The 21941-nt window shown below is 50.2% G+C and overlaps 2 protein-coding genes across 3 annotated transcripts; both read right to left on the minus strand.

Annotated features, from left to right (window-relative positions):
- Window positions 1–1017: 1017 nt before the first annotated feature.
- Window positions 1018–9362, minus strand: CCT3 (chaperonin containing TCP1 subunit 3). The gene is made up of 14 exons (XM_051773088.1): window positions 9211–9362; window positions 7548–7609; window positions 6964–7014; window positions 6813–6875; window positions 6154–6250; window positions 5690–5807; window positions 5326–5512; window positions 4677–4826; window positions 4102–4234; window positions 3518–3599; window positions 3216–3396; window positions 2414–2659; window positions 2052–2183; window positions 1018–1374 (listed from the first exon to the last, which is right to left on the minus strand). The coding sequence occupies exons 1-14, from the start codon at window positions 9239–9241 to the stop codon at window positions 1270–1272; spliced, it is 1638 nt and encodes a 545-aa protein (XP_051629048.1). The 5' UTR covers window positions 9242–9362; the 3' UTR covers window positions 1018–1269.
- A 1121-nt stretch (window positions 9363–10483) lies between these two features.
- Window positions 10484–15233, minus strand: SSR2 (signal sequence receptor subunit 2). 2 transcript variants are annotated; one of them, XM_051773090.1, is made up of 6 exons: window positions 15104–15233; window positions 13172–13326; window positions 12160–12258; window positions 11705–11813; window positions 11477–11554; window positions 10484–10816 (listed from the first exon to the last, which is right to left on the minus strand). In XM_051773090.1, exons 2-6 carry the CDS (start codon window positions 13324–13326, stop codon window positions 10706–10708), a joined length of 552 nt encoding a protein of 183 aa, XP_051629050.1. In that variant the 5' UTR covers window positions 15104–15233; the 3' UTR covers window positions 10484–10705. The 2 variants fall into 2 exon arrangements, with proteins under 2 accessions (XP_051629050.1, XP_051629049.1); XM_051773089.1 differs by lacking the exon at window positions 15104–15233 and adding an exon at window positions 14859–14879.
- Between the last annotated feature and the right edge of the window lie 6708 nt (window positions 15234–21941).

A 21941-nucleotide genomic window follows, 5' to 3' on the forward strand; every position in this document is an offset into this window, starting at 1 on the left:
AGCCTGCACAGTGGATTTTTTAGGTGAGACACAGTGTGCGCTGAACTGAGCCCACCCTTTAATCCTGAGGTTCATCTGCTGGGGCTGAGTGAGCTCGGACAGTGGCAGCGAGGTCCTCAGGAGGTAGGTTTGTTTAGAGTGACCTTCTCTTAGATGGATGGCCTTACAGGGCTGACGAGCTCCATCTGCCCGGGGAAGTCCCCTGACCAGGAATCGAACCCGGGCTGCGGCGGTGAGAGCACCGCATCCTAACCACTAGACCACCAGGGAGCCCCGGGTTTTGTAATAAAATAAAAGGAATAGCATGACAGACGCTGCCTTGCTTTGACCAACGTGCTTGCAAAGCTGCGTTGCCTGCGGCGTGCATGGAGCTGGAAATTGCTCCAGCCAAGGTTCACAGAAGGGGACTTCCTGCTTCCATGGGCTGTCACAGAATTAGAGCGAAGTGATAAAGGGAATCACAGAACAAGACTGCTTTGGGTTGGAAGGGACCTTAAAGACCACCTAAGTCCAAACCCCTTCCAACAGGTTGCTCCAAGCCTTGTCCCACCTGGCCTTGAACACCTCCCAGAGACCGGGCATCCACAGCTTCTCCGGGCAACCTGTGCCCGTGCCTCACTACCCTCCCAGGAAGGTATTTTTTCCCCCGTATCTCATTCTCTGGACTTGCTCCTCCTTGCACATCCTTCCTGTGCTGGGAGGCCCAGCGCTGGAGGCAGCACTGCAGGTGGAGTCTCAGCAGAGCAGAGGGGCAGAATCTCCCCACCATGTGCTGCCCAGGCTGCTGGGGATGAGCCTGGCATAGCATTGGCTTTCTGGGCTCATTGAGCTGGGTCACGTTGAGTTTCTTGTCAACCCACACCCCCAAGTCCTTCTCCCTGGGCCTGTGTTTGTGCTTGGGGTTGCCTGGATGCAGGTTCAGCACCTGCCCTTGGCCTCACTGAACCTCCTGGGGTTGTCAAAGACCTACTTGCCCACACCCACCCTCCTCCACCATGGGCATTAAACACACAGAGCCTGAAACAACATGTTTATTTTGGGGCAAAGAGGAGAAGTTTCAGTCTGGAACCCTCACCCCAGGAGCAGTGTCCCCCAGTGCAGAGACACCAACAGTAACAGACTTTTCCCCACGTCCAGGGTTTTATCCATCCCTTCCAGACTTCAGACAAACCTTCCCCGGCTCAGCCTCAGCACTGGGTCGCGGCATTGAGAACTCATCCCTATGTCAAGGTCGAGGCAGCTGGTTCTCTCTGGTGGAGACTCAACCCCTCACTCCTGGGCTGCTTCGGGCGCCGCGGGCTGCTTGCTTTGGTTGTCACCCTTCTTTTTGTGCCCCGACACGATATCATCAATACGGAGGAGGAGAACTGCAGTCTGCAGAGAAACCCCACACCCAGGGCTCGTCAGGAGCTCAGCACAAAAAACAAAACCCAGCCTGCCCAGCTCACATGCCACGCAACCACCAGCCTATGGTTCTTTCAGCACAGGAGAAGGGACACTGTGCCTTGCAGGCACGTGGGAACAGCAAGGGGATGCTTTACCCTCCACCATGGAAACAAAGACACCCATCTTTTCTCATTGACTGACAGAGAACAGACACAGTGTCCCTTTGAGGAACAGCCTTTGATCCAACACCAGTGAGAGAATGGCAGGATCTGTAATGAGGGGGGGCAGCTGACACACGGCAGCCCCAGCCAGCATAAAGCGCCCAGGGCACTGACAATTCCAGCATGCTGCTGGCATGGGACTGCTCACATGCAGCTCTGTCTGGCCCTGGGAGCAGCCTGTCCCTGTGAGAACCATTTGGAGGAAAAGGTGGGATGGAATATGCTGAATTTTAGCCACAGGATCAAAAACCAAGCTTTGGGAAAGCCCGAGTCTGGGCTTCCACATCTCTCATCATCTCACCTTTGACAGCAGCAAGCTCAGACACCTGCACAGCCCATGCTGGATGTGTGACACCCACCCAAGCACCCCAGTGCAAAGGGAGGGACATCCTCCTCTTGCAAGGGATATGCCACAGAGGCTCTGGAGTTCACACCTCTCCTTACCTCCACGGCTGTTTTGTAGGTCTGCAGTTTGACAGCCAAGGGCTCCCAGATCCCTAGCTCTTTCATGTCAACCAGGGCTCCAGTCTCCCCATTCACCCCCCATGTCTGGCTGCCTTCCTGGGTATGCTTGGCCTGGAAGCAGAAAGACAGGCGTAGGGTGAGACAGCAAATTCCCCTCTAGAAGCTCACAGCGACCATGGGCTCAGGAAACAGTAACAGGCCATTAGAATAGTCTCAATTTTGGAGTTCATACAAGAATGTTACTGGCAGCCTGACAAAGGCATTGCTATGAAAGGTGACTGATCCCAAGGGCTGTGCAGAGTGGGAAGGGGTTGACTCCCTCCTGGTGCCCCATGCCTTACCCTGAGTGAGGTCAGAACACGGATGGTACTGGCGCCACAGTTCTGGATCAGCGTCCGGGGAATGACCTCCAGAGCCTGGGCCACTGCACGGTAGGGCCACTGCTCCACACCTGTCATGCCCTTGGACCTCTCAGTCAGTGCATGGGACACAGCCATTTCGGTGGCTCCCCCGCCCGGCACCAGCTGTGGGTCCATGAGGACATTCCGGCACACCTGCATGGCATCCTGCAGGTTGCGCTCCACCTCCTGCAACAGGCACAGATCACAGGATTGCTGAGGTTACAAAAGCCCTCTAAGATCAGAGTCCAACCATTCCCTCAGCACTGCCAAGGCCACCACTAACCCATGTCCCCAGGTGCCACATCCACATGGCTGTTAAACCCCTCCAGGAATGGGAACTCTCCACCACTGCCCTGGGCAGCCTGTGCCAGTGCCTGACCACATTTTCCACGAAAAAATTTTCCCTAATATCCAATCTAAACCTCCTCTGGTGCAACCTGAGGCCATTTCCTCTTGTTCTGTCACTTGTTACCAGGGTGAAGAGCCTGACCCCCACCTGGCTACAACCTCCTGTCAGGTAGCAGTAGAGAGACTCAGAGATCCCTGTTGGGACCCCCCAGCTCCCTCAGCTGCTCCTTGTGCTCCAGACCTTTCCCCAGCTCTGCTGCCCCTCTCATTATTAACTGGAGCACCACACCAGCTGAAAGCTCAGCCCACAGTCTGCTGGCCATGACTTACTGACACCACGAATGTGGCTGGGACAGGAGGTGAAGCAACCCATGCTTACCCTCCCCACACTTACCGCTAAGATTTCCTTGCTGGCTCCCCGCAGGATGATCGTGCAAGCCTTGGGTTCTTTGCAATCAGTGATGAAGGCAAAATACTCATCTCCTATTTTTTTCACTTCAAAGAGCCTGGCACCAGTTCCCACATCCTCCTCCCGGAGCTCATCTGTGCGACTGACAATGCGAGCTCCACAGGCCCTGGAACACCAAAACATCACATCAGACACTCACAGATAAGAACTGGGGAGAAGGAGTAAGATCAGAACACGCCCATGCCATGCACAGCAGGAACAGGCTCCAGCCAGGAGCCGGCACTTACCTGGCGATCCGGTTGTTGTCAGTCTTCCGCACCCTGCGGATGGCGGTAATGTTGGCTCTCATCAGGTAGTGCTGGGCCAGGTCTGAAACGAGATTTTTGCAAATTTAGTGATGAATCAGTGGTATCGTGACAAATTTTATGTGTTTATCAGTGACCAATTCAGCTATTCTAGTTCCAGTCTTTAAAGCAAAAAGGATTATGGAAAAAATCCTAAATGTAGCTTCTTAAACCAGGCTGCAAGGCAAAATGGCAGCACAGCTCTCAAGAGTTTAAGACAGCCTCACTTGTATTTTGGTATCTTTCCAAAATGCTGAAAAAGCAAAATATTATTGTAAGAGTCCAAGTTCACATGGCAACACCAAGGACCAACTTCAATGCCCGCAGTGTACAACTACTTGCTAGAAAGCTAAAATACAAACCAAAACTAGGTTCCACACCAGGTCTGCGGAGGAGTTGTGCTAATTTGCTACTGGGGTTTTTTTTGGTTTCTTTTCGAGTTTCTGAACCATGAATTTAACACCATTTAACATCATGAACCTCAGTGAAATGAATTCAACACAAAGAAGGATCATATGTGCTATTACCAGAAACTCCTTTTTCTGTGATGACCAGATCTGGCTTGACTCTTATCAGATCCTCACACATTTGCTGAATGTACTCCTCCTCCATCTGCAGGATGCGGGCAAAGTCTTCCTCTCGTGTAATTTCAATGTCAGTCTGCACAAAAGACATGTAAACAGCTCAGTGTGTTCATCCCAACCCTTCACCATGTTAGACACACATCCCCCACGTCAAGTAGCTAAACTCCTCCAGTATCACCAGGGAAAGAGTCAGGGATGAACACCACGGATCAAATAAACTGTGACATTGTGTCAGCTGAGCCTTAGCATTAGTTCAAGCTCAGAAATATTTCTTTAGCTCTTTACCAGCACACAGATACACAAACTGCTGTAGCTGCTTCAATGAGTCAAAGCGCTGTGGCCTCACTCCTGTTTTACTGGACTCCACAGCCGAATTAGCCCACATGTGCACAACGCCTTTGAGAGGCACAACACAGAAAGCCTTTCACCACTTGTGCTTTTAACAAGCCATCTGCATTTGTTCACTTTACATGTCCTAAATCAAGAGCGGTGGACATCTCCAACAGGACCCACATTACCTGGCTCTCTCCTTTCTTGTACTCTAGAGAACAATCCAGAAGGACAATGCGTGGATTCTTAATAAGACGACGCATTTTGGGATGGGTCACATCTTTATTCACCATGATTCCACGCAAAACACATGAGTCTTCACTAAAACCACCTGGAATCTGACAGACACAAGGAAGGGGGGAAATGAGACGAGTCAGTTTAGTCCACAAAAACCTGTGTATCTGAAGGTTTCTCCTGAAACTGTCTGTCCCATGTACAGAAAAGGGAAAACCTCCCCCGGGTAATCATAGTGCATCCAGGTCATGATATAAAGTTTAATTTTAAGTGCATATTGACTTAGATTTCAAGTGAGAAGCTGTGGAAGAGCTTAAGAAACTTTTCACATCCTACTGCCTGGCAACGCGTTTCATCTTCCATCTTCCAAATGCAACTGAAATTATCTTTTTGACAAATATTCCAAAAGGGTTGAAATAACAGCCCCTCTTTGCAGTGCAAACCAGCGAAGCCAACAGCACTGACTGAAATATCTTTGAGGGTGGTTATGTCTGTGGACTGCAGAGAGGTAACACAAAATTCTTCCCACTGCACCCCACAGTCAGCTAGTTCAGAACAAGAAAGGGGCACACAGGGATAAGAAACAGTTCAGGACACACTCACCTTTTCTACTTTTGCGTATTTTTTAATATCAATTTCCCTTCTGCCATTTTCTTCAAATTCCACGGTCTTAACGGCATCAAGAGCGATGCTACAGGCCAAGTCAGACCAGCGGTTTATTGCCTTTGTGTTTATCGCACTCTTTATTATTTTAAGCATCATCTCTTTGTTGTTCACATCCACTGGAGTGCTGGGACAAAGAAAAACCAAAGAGCAAACTGAGTATTACTCCAAGCTATCTGTCCCTTTGAGTCCCTCTCCAATTATGTTAATTGTATTCTAACATAACTGCCTAAAGCAGCAGCTGCTTGAAGCAGTACAGAAAGCCCACATCCCTCCTTTCTAACTCCCACCAGCCCATACTTACCCAATTTTCTTCAGAATACTGATCATGTCATCCAGAGCCTTACGATAAGCCCAGATGATCACAGTTGGGTGCATCTGCTGTTCAAGAAAGTGTTCAGCAACAGAGAGCATCTCTCCAGCTAAAAAAAAATTAAAAATAAATCAAAATCCCTCAGATAAATTAGGAGGATAATTGCCACTCAAGACAGAAGAGCAGCATACCAGACAAAATGTATCTTCTATCCATGCAAGGAGCTCTAACATCACCTATACCTTTCTTTACCCTTAGTGGTGGTTATCCCAGGGAAAGCACAACTTCCCAAAGCGTGGAGCTGATCACCTAAGGGTCTCATGAACAAAGCACGCTCTTGCACAGTAAAAAAAAAATTATCCATTTTAAGGTTGGTAAATAACTCATTATGGGCCCTGATAAGCAAAGAGGGCGAACTCCAGCCTCTAAACAAACTGTCTGAGTCAGCCTCTTACCAAGGATAATGACAGATGTGGTCCCGTCTCCGACTTCTTCATCCTGCGTGCGGCTGATCTCTATCATTGATTTTGCAGCTGGATGCTGGACTTGGATCTGTGCAGGAGCAAGGGGTATGGATTTGTTCCAGAATACTAAAGCAGAAACATCTTGCATTGCTCAATGGAACAAATATCACAGCTTTAATACAGTTTTAAAGGCATTCTGCGCAATCGCAGCAAAGCTCTTCCTTCTTTTTTGACCAAAACCAAGCCTTTGTATTTGACAATGTTGTGTCCCTCCCGGTTTTTCAGGCATTAGAGTTTTTTGGATGTTCTTTCAACAGCACTTGTACTAGAGAGAAAATAATTTCTTGGTATCATTACGTGGCATTGTGAACATCGCTGTCTACTCAGAAGATCTTGATGCAACTGATTATAGCTACAATTACCAAAGCCTTTACATCAGTCTTATAAAAACACCATGAAAACTTCCCATCCCAGGATCAAACCTACATTTCTGCAGAACAAGAGCATTTGCTGGAAATGTTTCGCTCCTCCCCAGTGAGCACCTTTCTGGTTCTCAGGACAGATGAGATCATACAGCTCTATTGGCACCCAAGACTCCAGAATATTCCGACTCACGTGTTAAACAAGACAATCCTTCAGGAGAAACTTACTTCTCTAAGAATAGCATTGCCATCGTTGGTCATCACAATGCCACCCATGGGGTCCAAAAGCATCTGCAACCACAAGAAAACCAATACTTGTGCTGCAACATTGGTGATGCAGCTGCCTAGAAACACCCCACAGAACAGCACAAGTTCTTACCTTCATCATAGCTCTTGGTCCTAAACATGTTCGGATAATGTCAGCAATGGTCTAGGGGAAACCAAAGAAATGAAGTACTACAGGTAAGCGTCAAAAAGTCTAAAAAAACCCTATAGTGGGTCTGAAACCAGCAGTCCCTCTGAAATTTAAGCGACCCAACAACTCTGCCATGGCTGAGATGCAGACAAGGTTTAAGAACTGTCTGGAAATGAGAACGCAGGGATTATAAGGGCACTGGTACTACACTGTATTATTATCTCAGTCAGATGTCAAAACTGAGGTGCTTTCAGACTTTGCAGAGAAAGGAGGTTTGGTGGGTTAAACCCCTCTATGTGCAGTTATAGGGCACCCCTTACATGAATAGTGCAGATGTTTTATTTTTTATACAGAATTTTTATATAAAAGTATAAAAATATCTTCTGTTAACACAGGAAATTATTTTCTATGTTGCTTCTTCTATTCTGGGTTCATATAGACTAGAGAAAATATGCTTCAGATCCAACTTTCCCTCAGAAATATAAAAATACACACACACGGAGAAAAAAAAAGAATAATCAAAACAGCCCGATACTAGAATTTGGTACCTTCGCAGCAGTGATGTTTCCTGTCTGGACTTTTCTTCCAGACTCACGTTTTGTGTTCTGACCTAAAGCACACAGAAAAAATGAATTTAATCGAGTACAATCAAGTACAATGCAGTAAGGATGCAGCCACACCTCTCAGTCACACACATATGACACGTGACCAGTTCTAAATTCAGAGTTTACATTATAAATACTGCAGTCATGATGAGAAACACACTGACAGAAGAGCGTCAGCAAAAAACACTCCCTATTATAACAGAACTCCTTGTGAGCATCCTAACTGAGACAAAGCTTTGCAACCCTGAAACAGAAACCTATTGCCCCAGAAAATCAAACTGCAGGGACTCACTAGGATCTGCCAGATCCCACATGGTCAAGGAGGTGCTGTTGCACAGCACTGTTCAGTCACAAAAAGTTACAGAGGCCTAGGCACAGTTCAAAGAACTGGGTGAACATGAAGTTAATCCATTGAAGTTGCCTTTGGCACATGAGGGTGAGCAGCCCCCGGGGTACCACAGGCTCACAATCACAGCTGAGGACCAGCTGTCAACAGACTCTGCCCTAGAGCTGAAGGCTGCTCTTCTGCTACTACAAGCCTGGCCCAGGTATGCACAGATTTACTCAGAAGTAGGTGCATCCACATGGAGAGGTGTAAGACAGAACAAAAGGGGCCCTGGGCTCCAACAGTCTGCCTCCTAGGCTAATAGGGAATAGAGCAGATGGAGATGGGAATGCAATACCCAAGCAGAAATAAATCCTTGTGTTGGAGAGTGGTGAGAGAATCATAAAATGGTTTGAGTTGGAAGGGACTTAAAGACCATCTAGTTCCAAACCCCTTCCACGGGCAGGGACATCTTCCACTATCCCAGGTTGCTCCGAGCCCCGTCCAACCCGGCCTTGGAACACTTCCAGGGAGGGGGCAGCCACAGCTTCTCTGGGCAACCTATGCCTATGCTAGTGACTCACTTCCCTCACAGGGAAGAATTTCTTCTCAATATCCCATCTAACCCTGCCCTCTGGCAGTGGGAAGCCATTCTCCCTTGTCCTAAGTCCCTCTCCAGCTCTCCTGCAGCTCCTTTAGGCACTGGAAGGAGCTCTAAAGTCTCCCTGGAGCCTTCTCCTCTGAGGTTAACACCCCCAGCTCTATCAGCTTGGCTGCAGAGCAGAGGGGCTCCAGCCCTCGGAACATCTCCATGGCCTCCTCTGGACTCGCTCGGGCAGCTGCATGAGCTTCCAATGCTGGGGGGCCTGAGAACTGGGGTTCACAGAGGATTCAAACGGGGTAGCACAAAGAAACTCGCTGAAAAGGCCCGACAAGAAACGGGAAAGAGAACCGGAGAGCTGCCGGGAAAGGCCTGACAGCAGCGGGGGCCAGAGATCTTCCGCGCAGGGCGCATAGAGCGGCCAGGCCGAAGCTGCGGGTAGGGGGCTACCAGAGGCAGTTCAGACGCGCCGGTGGCGGCAGCGGTGCCCGGCGGACCCCTGGGAGCAGAGCGGGCCCGCCTGGGCCGCGCTCCGTGAGGGAGCGCCCGGCCATGAGGGGACCCAACATGGCGGCGGGGAGGCCGAGTAGCAAAGCGGGGTGGGGGCGCGGCGCTGCCCTTCCCTCACCCTCCACCCTGGGACCCCGCCGGGGGGGCCAGGTCGGGGAGGCAGCACTCACTGAGGACCAGGACGGGGCGCGGGCCCATCATCGCGGCGGCTGGAGAGCGGCGGAACCTTCTGGAGCCCCGGACCTGCCGCCTCACGGGGCCGCCACGGCACGCACCGCCCCGCGCCCCTCGCCGGCCAATCGCGACGCGGGCGCGCGCCCGGAGGCCAATCAGGACGGCACCGCCTCACCCCGGGAACGCCCACCGACCTCCGGCTGGTGAGTGACACCCGGGGGCGGGACGGGGCCACGAAGGAAGTGGAGTGCGCATGCGCATACCCGGGGCGCGGCGGGGCAGGGTGAGCTCCTACACACCGAAGGGCGCCGGGGCCGAGATGCAACGGCCAAGCTCGCTCTGAGAGCCAAAGTCCTCGACGTCCCCCTTCCCCCTCAGAGAGTGGTCTCGGGGAAGCGGCGGGTCCTGAGGCGGCCCCACCCGTGGCTCCGGTGTCCCCTCACGGCCAGGGGGTGCCTCCCCCCAAACCCCCGGCAGCCATTTTGTGTCCCAGACGGTCCTTTAGTGTCGCCCACAGGGACAGCTGTTGGCAACGGCTCAGAATTCGGAGCTCTAGGATGAAAGGGCATTGGGGCAGCACATGGAGCCAGCGAGGCGGCCCTGGTGAGGTGAACATGGGCTGTTCACGGGGGAATATGTGCACAGAGGCGGGCCCGCGGACCTTTCTGCCACCAGAGGCAGCTGCCTGAAAACACGGGCACAGGGGAGCTCTCGACGCTCCCTGGAAATGCCGGCAGGTTTGTTTTGTTACTGCCTTTGCACCAGGGAGGTTGGGACTTGTCCTGATCTCTGGGGACCCAGAGGCTGGACCCCGTCTGGGGCAGGGTGAGTTAAGCAGAGCATCCCCAGTGCAGGAGGGGACAGTCTGGGGATCAGTGCACCTCATTCTTGAGGAATTTAAAATCCTCCTCCTTGCTCTCCTCCCACATCTCTTTACAGAGCCTCCATGGCCCTGGGCAAGCTGGTGTGACAGAGAACAGCATTGACAGGGTCCTCCAGTACTGCCCCTTCGGGTAGAGCAGCAGCTCTGACATCTATCAAAACAGGTCTGTGGTGCACCAGAGCAAGCTCCTTCCCATAGGGCACGCAGCAACAGAGGGGCCCCAAGACAGGACACTCTGGAGAAGATGCAGCAGGGCAAATGGGGGCTGGGAGGTAGCACAGGGGGCAGAGCCCCACAAACAGACCCTCTGGGCACTTACACACTCGTATCGCCACGGCTACAGAGGAGCAGGGGGGGATTCCTACTTGAAAGGGGCTGACAAAGCATTTTGGGACTTTTGGTTGGGTTTTTTACTGTTTTCTTTGTTTCTTTTTTAAAAACCCAGAAGACACCCAATCACAGCGATCAAGTCCCTTTGCCGAGAGGGTTGAAGCACAGCCCAGGCAATGCCTGGCAGGGGACAGTGCAACCCAAAAGCACCCACTGCTCTGGGGGGGTCATGACTGTCCTTTCCCGAGCTCTGGAGTGCTGGTGGCATTTTTCTCCACTCAGTTCTTTTTGGTCTTGGGGGTGTCATACTTCCTCTTGCTCGAGTACCACAGCAGCAGGGGGATCCCGATGGAGGGCAGGGTCATCACACCAAATGCCGCCCAATCCAACTAGAGGTAGAAATGGTTGGAGAAAAGTCAAAACAAGTTAAGTCCAGAGGAGTCTTAGAGCAATGAGGCCAGAGGAGGAGACCAAGAAGAGACCTTGCCACAGCCTGCAGCTTCCTCACAAGGGGCAGCACCAATCTCTGCTCTGTGTGACAAGTGACAGGAGCTGAGGGAACAGCATGGAGCTGTGTCAGGGGAGGTTTAAGGTGGATATAAGGAAAAGGTTCTTCCCCAGAGAGTGATCAGGCACTGGGATAGGCTCCCCAGGGAAGTGGTTACAGCACCAAGCCTGACAGAGCTCAAGGAGTTTGGACAACGCTTTCAGGCACTTGGTGGGATTGTTGGGTTGTCCTGTGTAGGGCCAGGAGTTGGACTCCAGGATCCTTGTAGGTCCCTTCCAACCTAGAAGGTTCTAAGATTCTACTCTCCAATTTTCTGGCTCAAATCCCACAGTGCAGCTCTTCCACAGAGGGAGCTGGAGTGGAAACTCTTGGCTGCTTCTGTGATACTCCTACGGAGAACTGACAGGGATTAACTGCAATACCACTGGAGCTCTCCAGGTGACTGCAGGACAAACCACACACACCATGTGCAGCAGGAAGCCACTGTGCTGGGCTGCAGCTGCTGCAGTGCAATTTCCATTGTCAGCTGAAAGGTACTTACAAAGTGAGGGGAGAACCTTCTGTCAAAGTCACGCTGAGCCAGAATTCCTCCTTGCCCGGGAGCACTAGTGAAACCAACCTGGAAGAGGCAGGGAAAAGACAAGCTTTACCACTTTCCTTCTTGGGGCAGAGCTGGGCAGGGTGAGAGCTCAGGGACATCACCCCAACCAGGCTGCTGCAAGAGCACTGTCAGGGGTATCTGCAGGGCTCCTCTAAATCGTCCACTTACCACGACCTGTCCTCCCTCCTGTGCCAGGTACGTGATGGTGGCAGAGGTGAAGTTGAAGTAACCAGCTTTGAGAGGCCGCAGAACCACGGTGTGGGACACGTTACTCGCTCTGGGAGCCGGGCGTTAAGGAAAACGGTTGGATTTCATTACAGGAAGAAAACACAGGTGGAAAAGTCAGTGCTGCTGACAGAGCTGAATGCTTATGGTCACAGACAGCCCGACCCACCTCCCCCCGAGGCTGACCCAGCTGCTCCTCCCCAGGCAGAGGAACTTAGGGACCTGGTCCTGTCTGCAAGGAGCTTTCATTTTACAAAGCACCATCCAGAAGAGCGGGCATTTGGATTGGGCACCCTGTCCAGGCTCTGGCATGTGGGAATTTCTGGGACAGGGCATGAAGACAGGATGAAGCTGCAGGATGCTCAGGGGGAAGAAAATTTCAAACCATTAAAAGATACGGAGCGATCCTGTCCCACTTGACATTGAGCATGCCAGAGACGATGCCAAAATCCTCTGGGGGGAAGGAATCATCCGACAGTTCCACATCCAGGGCAGCACTGAACACAACAAAGGCAGGGATGAGAATGGAATCTTAAGACTTGGCATCTGCTCATGGGATCTGCAGCAAAGTGGGCTGACAGTTCCCTCCTGACCCAATGGAAGAACTGATTTGTGAAAAGGGAAAAGTCACCAACACAACATGGCGAGGAGAGTTGAGGTGTCTTATGGAGAGACTGCAGAGAGAAGAAGGCACAGCTGAGAGAAACAGCCACAAAGACAGGAAATACACTGGTTTTTCCACAATAGAATTTGGCAGATACCATCCCACAGACACACCCTCTGGCCTAAATAATAAACAAATCCCACCTATAAAGTTACAGTATCTCATTAATATTGTATGAGTCCAATATTGCAACACCATAAATACTCCTCTCAGCAGTACTGCACTCAGCATACATGACTCTGCCTTTAAAAAAATCTAAAAAAAAAAAACCCAAAAAAACAAACACTTTAATACTCTCCTGCATTTTGTCCAATCAGCTTTTCATTCTGAGAATAAAGCTTTTTACCAGCATTGTGGAAGTTCTGTTTTACCCTTGTCAGGTCTTTAGAGAAGTCCTGACAGGAAAAAGGAATTTTTATTAAAAAAAAAAAAAAAAAGTGCAAAAGAGCTCACAAAGCCAGTCAAGAGAGCTGTGTGCATGAGGAGCAGAGTGTCCCAGGACACCACAGGAGCTACATGTCCATGCTGGACTGACAGCTTGAGCAGCCACGAGTGGAAAGCAGGGACAAGGGAAGAGGAAGGGAAAGGCAAATTGCAGGGTCAACCCTTCAGGCACTGCTGGAAAGCTCAGAGTTCAAGGGAGCAAAGGGACCAGCACATCATGGAGCTCAGAAATCACCTCCTGCCCTGCAGCCACACACAGAATGTTTGCTCCTGGTTCGTACTGAAGCCTGGACAGGGCTTACCTTGAGCCAACATTGTAGATGTTGTACTGCAAAGTCAAGTCCTTGCCCTCCACCGCATATCTGTTTAACAGAGATTTGGAGGCCAGGAGCCTGGCACCATCCTCACAGCGGGACACAGACACCAGGGCACACAGGGTGAGGAGCAGGAGCTTCATCTGGAAACACAGGTCAGTGGAATGTCACTGATTGTTTGAAATCTCTGAACTCTCTTCTGGGAGGCTGTAAGAATTGGCATAGCCATGTCCCAGATCTGCAGCCATGGAAGAAAAGTCAACAGTTTCCTCCCCTTTCAAAGCCCCAGCCAGTATCACGGCCCTTTACAGAATCATCGAACATCCTGAGTTGAGAGGGACCCACAAGGATCATCGCATCCAACTCTGGGCTCTGCACATCTCAGTAATGAGCAAAGGTCTTGGATCACGAAGCCTCTTCCAGTAACTTTGAAAGCTCTGGAAATTAACAGTTTCACCAGTTGTAGCAATTAACAGTTAATTGCCCTTGTGAAGCCTGGCTGCTTTCCAGCACCGTCTTACACAACAGAGTTAGTTCTTCGCAGAAAGCACCAGCTCCTCACTTCCAACATTTGTTCTTATTTCCTATTTCCAGCCACCGAGGAAACACCAACTCCCTCCAGCAGCCTCATGATCCCCAAAAGTCCCTCTCCAAGCCAGGTGTCCCAGTTCACCCAAACTCAGTGCCCCAGGAGCTGCCCTGTTGAGAGGACAAGGAGACCATAGGGACATTATAAACAGGACCCATGAGGACACTTGGTGGGGCTGAGAAATGCAAAAACTGCTCCAATGTCAGGGGTTCCACTCTCCACAGTCACAGCGTGGTTAGGCTTGGATGGGATCATGAAGCCCATCCAGTTCCACCCATCTGCGATGGGCAGAGACACCTTCCACTAGACCAGGTTGCTCCAAGCCTTGTCCAACCTGGCCTTGAACACTTCCAGGGATGGGGGACCCACAGCTTCTCCAAGCAGCCTGTGCCAGGGCCTCACCACCCTCACAGGGAAGAATTTCGTCCCAGTATCCCATCTAACCCTGCCATCTGGTAGTGGGAAGTTTTGTCCGATCACTCCAGGCCCTTGTCCAAAGTCCCTCTCCATCTCTCCTGGAGCTTCTTTAGACACTGGAAGGGCTTTAAGGTTTCCCTGGAGCCCTCTCTTCTCCAGGCTGAACATCCCCAGCTCTCCCAGCCAGTGTCCAGAGCAGAGGGGCTCCAGCCCTCAGACCATCTCCGTGGCCTCCTCTGGACCTGCTCCAGCAGCTCCACATCCTTCCTGTGCTGGGGGCCACAGAGCTGGAGTCACCACTGCAGGGGGGGGGTCTCACCTCAGCAGAGCAGAGGGGCAGAATTTCCTACCTCACATGCTGCCCACACTGTGGGGATGAGCACAGCACAGCACTGGCTTTCTGGGCTCCCAATGCACGTGGCTGGGTCATGTTGAGCTTCTTGTCAACCCACGCCCCCAAGTCCTTTTCTTCTGGGCTGTTCTCCATCCATTCTCCCTCAGCCCGTGTTTGTGCTTGGAGTTGCCCTAGCTCACGTTCAGCACCTGCCCTTGGCCTCGCTGAACCTCCTGGGTTTGTCACGGACCCCCCTGCAGCGCTGCAGCCCGGCCCGCTGCCTGTGCCAGAGGCCCCTTCCTTCCCCCCAGTCCTGCCCTGCTCCGGCCGCATACCAGCGTGTCCAGCCCGGGTGGCCTGCTCCTGCCCATCCGCGCAGCACAGGGGCTCAGTCCGGGTTCACCCACCGCTGCCCGCGGGAGACACCGACCCTCTCCAGCGACAGAGCCTGGCCGGTCCCTCCCGGCCCCTCAGAGCCCACAGCCCAGCCTCCCCCACAGACCCTCCCCACCGCCTCCCCGTCCGCCCCGAGCGCCGAGGACACGGCCCCGATCGGCCCCGGCGGCCGCTCCGCCCTCACCGTCTGTCTCCGCCGCCGCCACAGAGCCAGGTCAGCCCAGACGCAGCGGAAATGACACACTGAACAGCGCCCCGCGGCCTCCCATGCCCGCCGGGAAATGGAGTACGGCCTCGCCCTCCAGCGGGAACTCCGCGCCTGCGCAGAACGAGAGCCCTGTGCTGCCCCCTGGTGGCGGAGGGCGGGACCGGGGCGGGGGAGGATGGGGGGGGAAGTTCCCCCAGGATGGGACGCGCGGACCCCGAGACTGTCCCTCCCTGCGCTGGGGTCGCTCTGCTTGATTCACCCGCCTCAGACAGGCTCCAGCTTTGTGCTGTCCTCGGATCAGGACGCGTCCCGACCTCCCTGGTGCAAAGGCAGTAACAAAACAAACCTGCCGGCATTTCCAGGGAGCGTCGAGGGCTCCCCTGTGCCCGTGTTTTCAGGCAGCTGCCTCTGGTGGCAGAAGGGCCCCCAGGGCCTCCACTGTGCACATATTCCCCCATGAACAGCCTGTGGGCACCTCTCCAGGGCCCCCACGCTGGCTCCATGTGCTGCCTCAAACGCTTCTTTGTAGCTCCCCACTCACAATCTTTGCCAACGACTCTACCTGCACCTTCTTTCCTCTTTCCCTGCTGCCCCGGGCAAAGCTCCTCCAAGCTGCTGACTGTGGAAAGCAACCCAGAGGTTCGATCCCTGTTGGCCGCTGAGGCCACATAACCACAGGTTGGGCCTTTCCCTCCCAGCCCACCCCTCTGCAGGGTTTGCTGCAGCCAGGGCAGGCTGGTCCCAGTCCCCAAACACTGACACAGCACCTGTCCTGGGCCTGAGACCCTCAGAGATTTTTCTGTGGAGCAGGAGCATTTGCTGGAAATGTTTCATTCCTCCCCAGTAAGCACATTTCTTGGTGCTTCTGGTCAGTATGGAATGGCTCTCAGGACACAAGAGGAGATCACATAGCTCCACTGGCACACACAGAACCGTATTCTGGAAGATTCCAACTCCCATGTTAAGAAGGGATGAAGCCACACACTAATCAGGGGTTCCAAGAAGGTAATGTGGTTGTTGGCTGTGTCAGTGTCTCAAGAGCAGAGAAACATGTGGCAGCTGTGTTAAGCAGTTCCCTTTGGCTTTGCAGGTGCTGTGCGGGCAGCCTTTGGAAATGGAGGAGCATTTGAGGTGAGCTAGGCCATAGCAAAGAGGAGCTGAGGACCGCTGATTCCTCGCAAGCACAGTGGTAGTTTTGTGTCTTTTGGTACCTTTGGTGCCACAGGCGATGACAGCTGCAGCGTCCTGTGCTGGAATGGGTGCAGGGCAGGGGAGCAGGAGGCCGTGGAGCTTTTGAGGCCAGGGTTGTTGTGGTGACGGATGTGATACTGACACTCCAGTGTGTAACTTTGGCTGGATAGAAGCCCCAGTGCAGCACATTTTCCAGAAGTTGATGGCATTGCTGCTCCTTGTTGATTATCTCACTCCCAGTGGCCCAGCAGGATCTCTCTTGAGCAGTGCAGCTCTGGCCAGAAGTTGTTCCTAAGTGTGGAACACAAAAACCCCTAGTCAAGGTTAAATCATGTGTTTTGGAGATGGAAAATTTAATGGTACTACTTCACAGCTGTGCCAGTTGAGCTTACTGCAAAAGGAAAATCAAACACTTATGTCATGGGAGTATCTTTCCTGGGTGTGTATAACCACACACACCCCTCTTCAGTATAAAGTGAGTTACTGAGATTTGTTCTTTATTTTACTTTTTAAAGTTTTACACTTCAGTTGCAGTTTTATTGATGAAGCAACTGTGGTGTGCAACAGCAGTGCAAGGACTGAAGCTGTTGGGGGCGATATCCATTTTTTCTGGAGAGGGGGAGTGTATCTGTTTTAGGCATTGTTAATTTAATGAGCTGCCAGTCGTGGGAGCTCTTTCCCTTGTCTTGTGCCTCTTTGGGAGATTGGAGTGAGGTGATGTCTGTTGAGACAACCAAATGTCAGAGTGAGGGATGGGCAGTGGTGCAGTGGAGGAGCAGGGGGGAGTGGGCAGTGGTGCAGTGGAGGAGCAGATGTGGGGAAGATGAGGGAGTCCATGGGGGACTCCCATCCCGAAAAGTGTCACAGCCCAAAAATGCATGAAAATTCATGGAGAGGGAATAAAAACTATTAAACTGTTCAGAGTGTTGAGAGGGTTGAAATAAAGAGAAATATCTCATTGTTATATAGATTGAAAATAATATTCAACTACAAATTTTAAAAAGGATTTAAAACTAAAAAAAGTTTTATGAAACTAAAAAAACTACATAAAAGCGTCTTAGCGTTATATACGAAGGAATTTAAAAAAGAAAAAAGCCTGAATAGCTAGAGCCATCTACTCTTGTTATGTGTTATAGTCAAAGGAGATGATATATGTAGCCTAAATAGAGATTATACATAAGTGTAAATAGATACCAAATAGATATCTGGAAGTGACCAATGTGTAAATAGATGTAGGTGTAAATATCTAAGTCCAAATAACACTTTAGGCTAAATGTATTTTCTGTGCAATAAGTGCTAATATATGATCTAAATATATAAAGTCTAAACAGGCATAGTCTGAATAGATACATAAAAGTGTAAATAGAAGTAAGGCCAACTAGTCATTCTACACAAGTGTAAATACATATACGTAAATGTGTCTCTGTCTAAATAGTCTCATCTAACTGAAAATAGCTGAGCTAGAGAAATATATCTATGCCCTAAACCTATCTGTGTCTAAGTAGCTGTGTAAGTGTGAATGTAAATGTGTGAGTGGGCACAGGCAGACAGCTGGGACAGCCACAAATCCATGACTAAAACATAAGGAGTAAATTCATTTCCCTTCCCTCACTAACTGGGGGATCCCTAAACAAGCCCCAGGCAGAGGCACTGAGGTGGGGACACTGCCATGGTTAAACTCGGTCCATGCCAGACGATTCCTAGCTGGTGGTCCCAGCGGCAAGATCACTGAGCCATGTCCAATCCTCCTTGCCAGTCTCCTGCTTTTAACCCATTTTCCCCCTTGCTCAAGAAACCGTGGCTGCTGGGGCTGGAGATGTGAGATAGGGAATTTACAGAGATACATAATAAAGCTTAAAGAAAGAACAAACATGTAAACATATAATGCTCTGAATTAACTGTCTCATCCCTCCTGTCAAGGAATTAAACCACACAGCTAGTCAGGCACCACTGAGATGTTGTGCAATTCAATGTATGAAGTCCTGAAGATGCTGTGTTGTCCTCCATGCTGTGTGATCCAGCAGTCCTGTCCAAGTAGCACATCCTCTCTAGCTCAGAACAGCATTTATGATGTTGAAGAGTGTAGCAGAATGCTCTGCCTGAATGGGAATAGAGCAGCTCAAACTTCATCTTATGTAGAAGTTTTCAGTGGTGAATTAAGCCACCAGGGTCTGCTGGTTTTAGTGTTCAGGGCTGAGATCAGCTTGACCAAACTCTCAGGAGTATATGCAGGACAGGTGCTCCCTGAGCGAGGCCGGGAGCAGCAGGGGTGTGCAGGATCTGATATGGAAGCGAGAGGCAGAAGTGTTGAGCAGGAGAAACCAAAGAACTGATCACACCTTTTTCAGCAGCAAAGCATATTTTGCTGAATAAGCCTGCCAACACATAATGTAAAAATTAATGTGACAATCAATGACTTTATCCTATAAAAGGCCAGTCTCGCTTTTTCATGGTGAGGACTTCAGCACACCTTCCTAAGGCGTGTGAAGATTTTTCCCTTGAGCGGGGATGCCCCTCAAGGTTATGCCTCGAGGCCGAGTGAAAGAGATTTGCCCACAGTTGCTGGTATGGGTGAGTAACATCAATCTCTACTTTATAATTGTTTTTTCTAACTTTAATATAATTGCTTCAATACTGCCTCAAAAGTAGTGCTCTATGCTAGAAGTTACAGCTACCTGTCCTGTGTACTAGATAATTCTTTTTGTCTTAGCATTATCATTTTAATAAAATTAAAGAATTAATTTATTTTATTTATATAAATACATTTGTTTTGCCATCCTTAATCCTGCAGGACAAAGGTGTATAGAGATAGAGTTACACCTGTGTGATGCTTTAGACATAAACTGTTGACCAAGTCTGGGGGAGGGATTGGATTTAGCCACACTCAACTCCTCTATGAGAAGGAGTTTAGAAAACCAAGGGGTCCTTTTTGCACCTTGTGACACAACGGGAGGGCTTCTCTAATAAACTTTGCCTGAATCTCCCACTCTGCCCGTGACAAAGAGGGAAGTACTTCATCAGTAATCAGTGTTGTAAAGTTCCTCAATATATAGCAGTTACTCCCAAACTTAAGGCAACAGCTGCCTTGAATGTCCAAGTTAAACCTTGCATGAGGCCACTTGCCAGCTGCTCCATAGTCACTACTGCTCTGAAAGAATAATAATAAGTTAGTTACAATAGAAACCTACACACAAGTTTATATATATTGGTCCTGCAGAAATGTATTCAAGGTATGTGCTTGCTCTGTGGCCTACAAAACTCGAGAAGCCAGGTTGTGATAAGGGAGGAAAACAGAAGTGTCATCTCTGTCCAGTTATACATACAGTGTTGCTCCAGCTCCTCCAGATAATATTGCTCCAGGCTTGGGAACTTGAGATGGAGCAATTGCCCACAGAGATTGAAGGGCTGTGGTTTGTGCTTTTTCAGATTGAACTTCTATTTAATGTTGGGCTTGTGTTATAGGTTATAAATCCAATAGAGGAATTTTTCTTTCCCTGCTCCACGGTAAGAAAACGGAGTGAGTGGGGGCAAGGGGGTCAATTAGCCTTACAAAAGAACCTAGCTGGCCAAACCGCATTCCTAATGGATGGCCCGTCAGAGGCTGGGGGAGAGGGGAGGAGTTTTGGGTGGGGGTGGCTGACTCTTCTCTGAGGGGAGAGATCGGACTGCGGAGTTCTCTCTCTGGGACAGAGACAGGGTCTGTGTCTGGGCATTTTTTGGAGAAAAGGCCTGGAAGCCGGTCTTTCTGGCTTTTTGTCCTGATGAGGCCTGACCACCAGCCTCAATGGGCTCACATGCTGCCTTGTGACTCCAGCCAGGACCTACGGAGAGTTGTGTGCTCGCTGGGAGAGAAGGGAGGAGCCTTGAAACACCGTCATCTGAGAAGGACAGTGAGTCCCATGGGGGTGGACTGCTTTCCCTTCTGCCCTTCTTCCACTGGGGGAAGGGTCTCCGTTTTCTTTTCGGCTTCTCCCGCGGTCCGAGACCACCCCCCAGACCCCTCCCCGGCCCCTCCCCGCGCGGTGACCGCCAGAGCCCGACTGCGCCCCTGCAGGTCAGCACGGAGAACTGCAGGCTCTGCACCTCCGGCGACCCAACAGCGCCCCTGCCGGCCGTGACAGAACTGCGCTGAAGGACAGAGAAGTATTCAGACCTTTTCTTTTGTTTGAAGGGACTTTCTGGGTACAGGACTATTGTCTAGTTGTTTTTGTGTTCTGTTACTGTTCTTGCCAATATACATATATCTTTTAATAAAGGGTTGTTATTTCTTCTTTTTTTTTTCCACACTTCCTCGATTAAAGCCCCTTAATTTTTGAATTTACAATTGCTGAGAGAGAGGAGTTTGGTCTGTCTCATAACTCATCCTCTTTAGCAAACATTCCAGTCTCTTCAAACTGAGACAGCTTGTGACACCAAAACATAGTTCCAGTGCTAACCCCCTTGATAAGGCACAGGAAATCATCAAAATACCTGAAATAGAGGAACTTGAGAATATGATGCTAACAGAGGATGTAGAATGGGAGAACATGGAGTACAGAACCATACTGCATTGTCAGGGGTTGTTATAGGAATGGTCACTTACAGATTAATAAATTGCAGTCCCAGCGCAGAATCCATTCCACTCACCCTGTGGTTAACATTTTGGTAGAGATACCATCTGGAAGAATTTCAGTCCTCACCATGTTTTATACTGGAGGTGTAAAGTCACACTATTTTGGCCTGTGATTCTTTCTGTTTCTTGCAATACTCAAATTACTGCTTTAATTCATATTTCCATTGGGTTATAATAGCAGAGCCTTGTAATGCCTTGGACCAAAATCCTATAGATTCTGACTTTTCAACCTAGTTGTCTGTCACAATGCCCATGACAGTTTATCATCTAGAACTGTTACTTTCAATTCAAAAGGATTTCCTTGCCTAGAAGTATACAATTGGGCTTGCTCAATCAAAGCATTTTTGCAGGCATCAGAGACTTCTTTTTGTTTCCTGGTCCATTACCAAACAACTTTCTTTGTGGTCATTTTCTGCTGTTATAGCATCTTCAAGTTAGTGTCTCACTGTGACATGATGGGGGAAAAGAATTTTTTTGCATAGGCACTAACTTTTGTCACTGATGGAACATTTTTGATGTTATGACCCTACTTATTTCTGATCATGGGACACTGACTTGCACTAGATCATTCCACATTTGCTTCCTCATCACACATGAGATAACTCTTCAGTTTTGCTGGCTGATTTTCATCCACCGCCCGCACAGCTGGCTCTGAAATTAGAGCCCAAATTTCCCCTGAAGTATTTGCTAGGACACCTATATTACCAGTAGCATTTATGACTGCTGGTATAATCAAGGGTTTCAGCGAAACAAATGCCCCTCTCAAAAGCTGTATTATGATACTTTTAGTTACTGCTGCCTCATCCAGAAGAGATCCTGTAATTAGCGCATGAGCTGCAGGAAACTAAAACCTTCTTCCTTGTACACCAACTTCTGAGGGATGGCATTACTTTGGCAGTGTCTGCATATGCTGTTAAAACTGCTGCACACAACCATTGATACAGTGTAGGGGTGGCAACATTCTGCCAAACAGGACCCCTGATATTTTGTCACTGAACACGTCCCCAGTAT

This window comes from Manacus candei, unplaced genomic scaffold (assembly GCF_025592945.1).
Source record: "Manacus candei isolate 608988 ecotype Guabito, Panama unplaced genomic scaffold, ASM2559294v1 h1tg000166l, whole genome shotgun sequence".
Taxonomy (NCBI): Eukaryota; Metazoa; Chordata; class Aves; order Passeriformes; family Pipridae; genus Manacus; species Manacus candei.

Bases quoted from the DNA above. Each gene is read 5' to 3' on its own strand.
- CCT3 (XM_051773088.1), bottom strand. From the start codon at position 9,241: ATGATGGGCCCGCGCCCCGTCCTGGTCCTCA. The intron at 6,251-6,812 runs GTAAGTTTCTCC...GCTCCTGCACAG, and splicing joins GCAATGCTATTCTTAGAGAA to ATCCAAGTCCAGCATCCAGC. The intron at 5,808-6,153 runs GTAAGAGGCTGA...ATTTTTTTTTAG, and splicing joins CACATCTGTCATTATCCTTG to CTGGAGAGATGCTCTCTGTT.
- SSR2 (XM_051773090.1), bottom strand. From the start codon at position 13,326: ATGAAGCTCCTGCTCCTCACCCTGTGTGCCCTGGTGTCTGTGTCCCGC. The intron at 12,259-13,171 runs GTAAGCCCTGTC...TGTTGTGTTCAG, and splicing joins ATCTACAATGTTGGCTCAAG to TGCTGCCCTGGATGTGGAAC. The intron at 10,817-11,476 runs GTAAGTACCTTT...TTCTACCTCTAG, and splicing joins GAAGGTTCTCCCCTCACTTT to TTGGATTGGGCGGCATTTGG.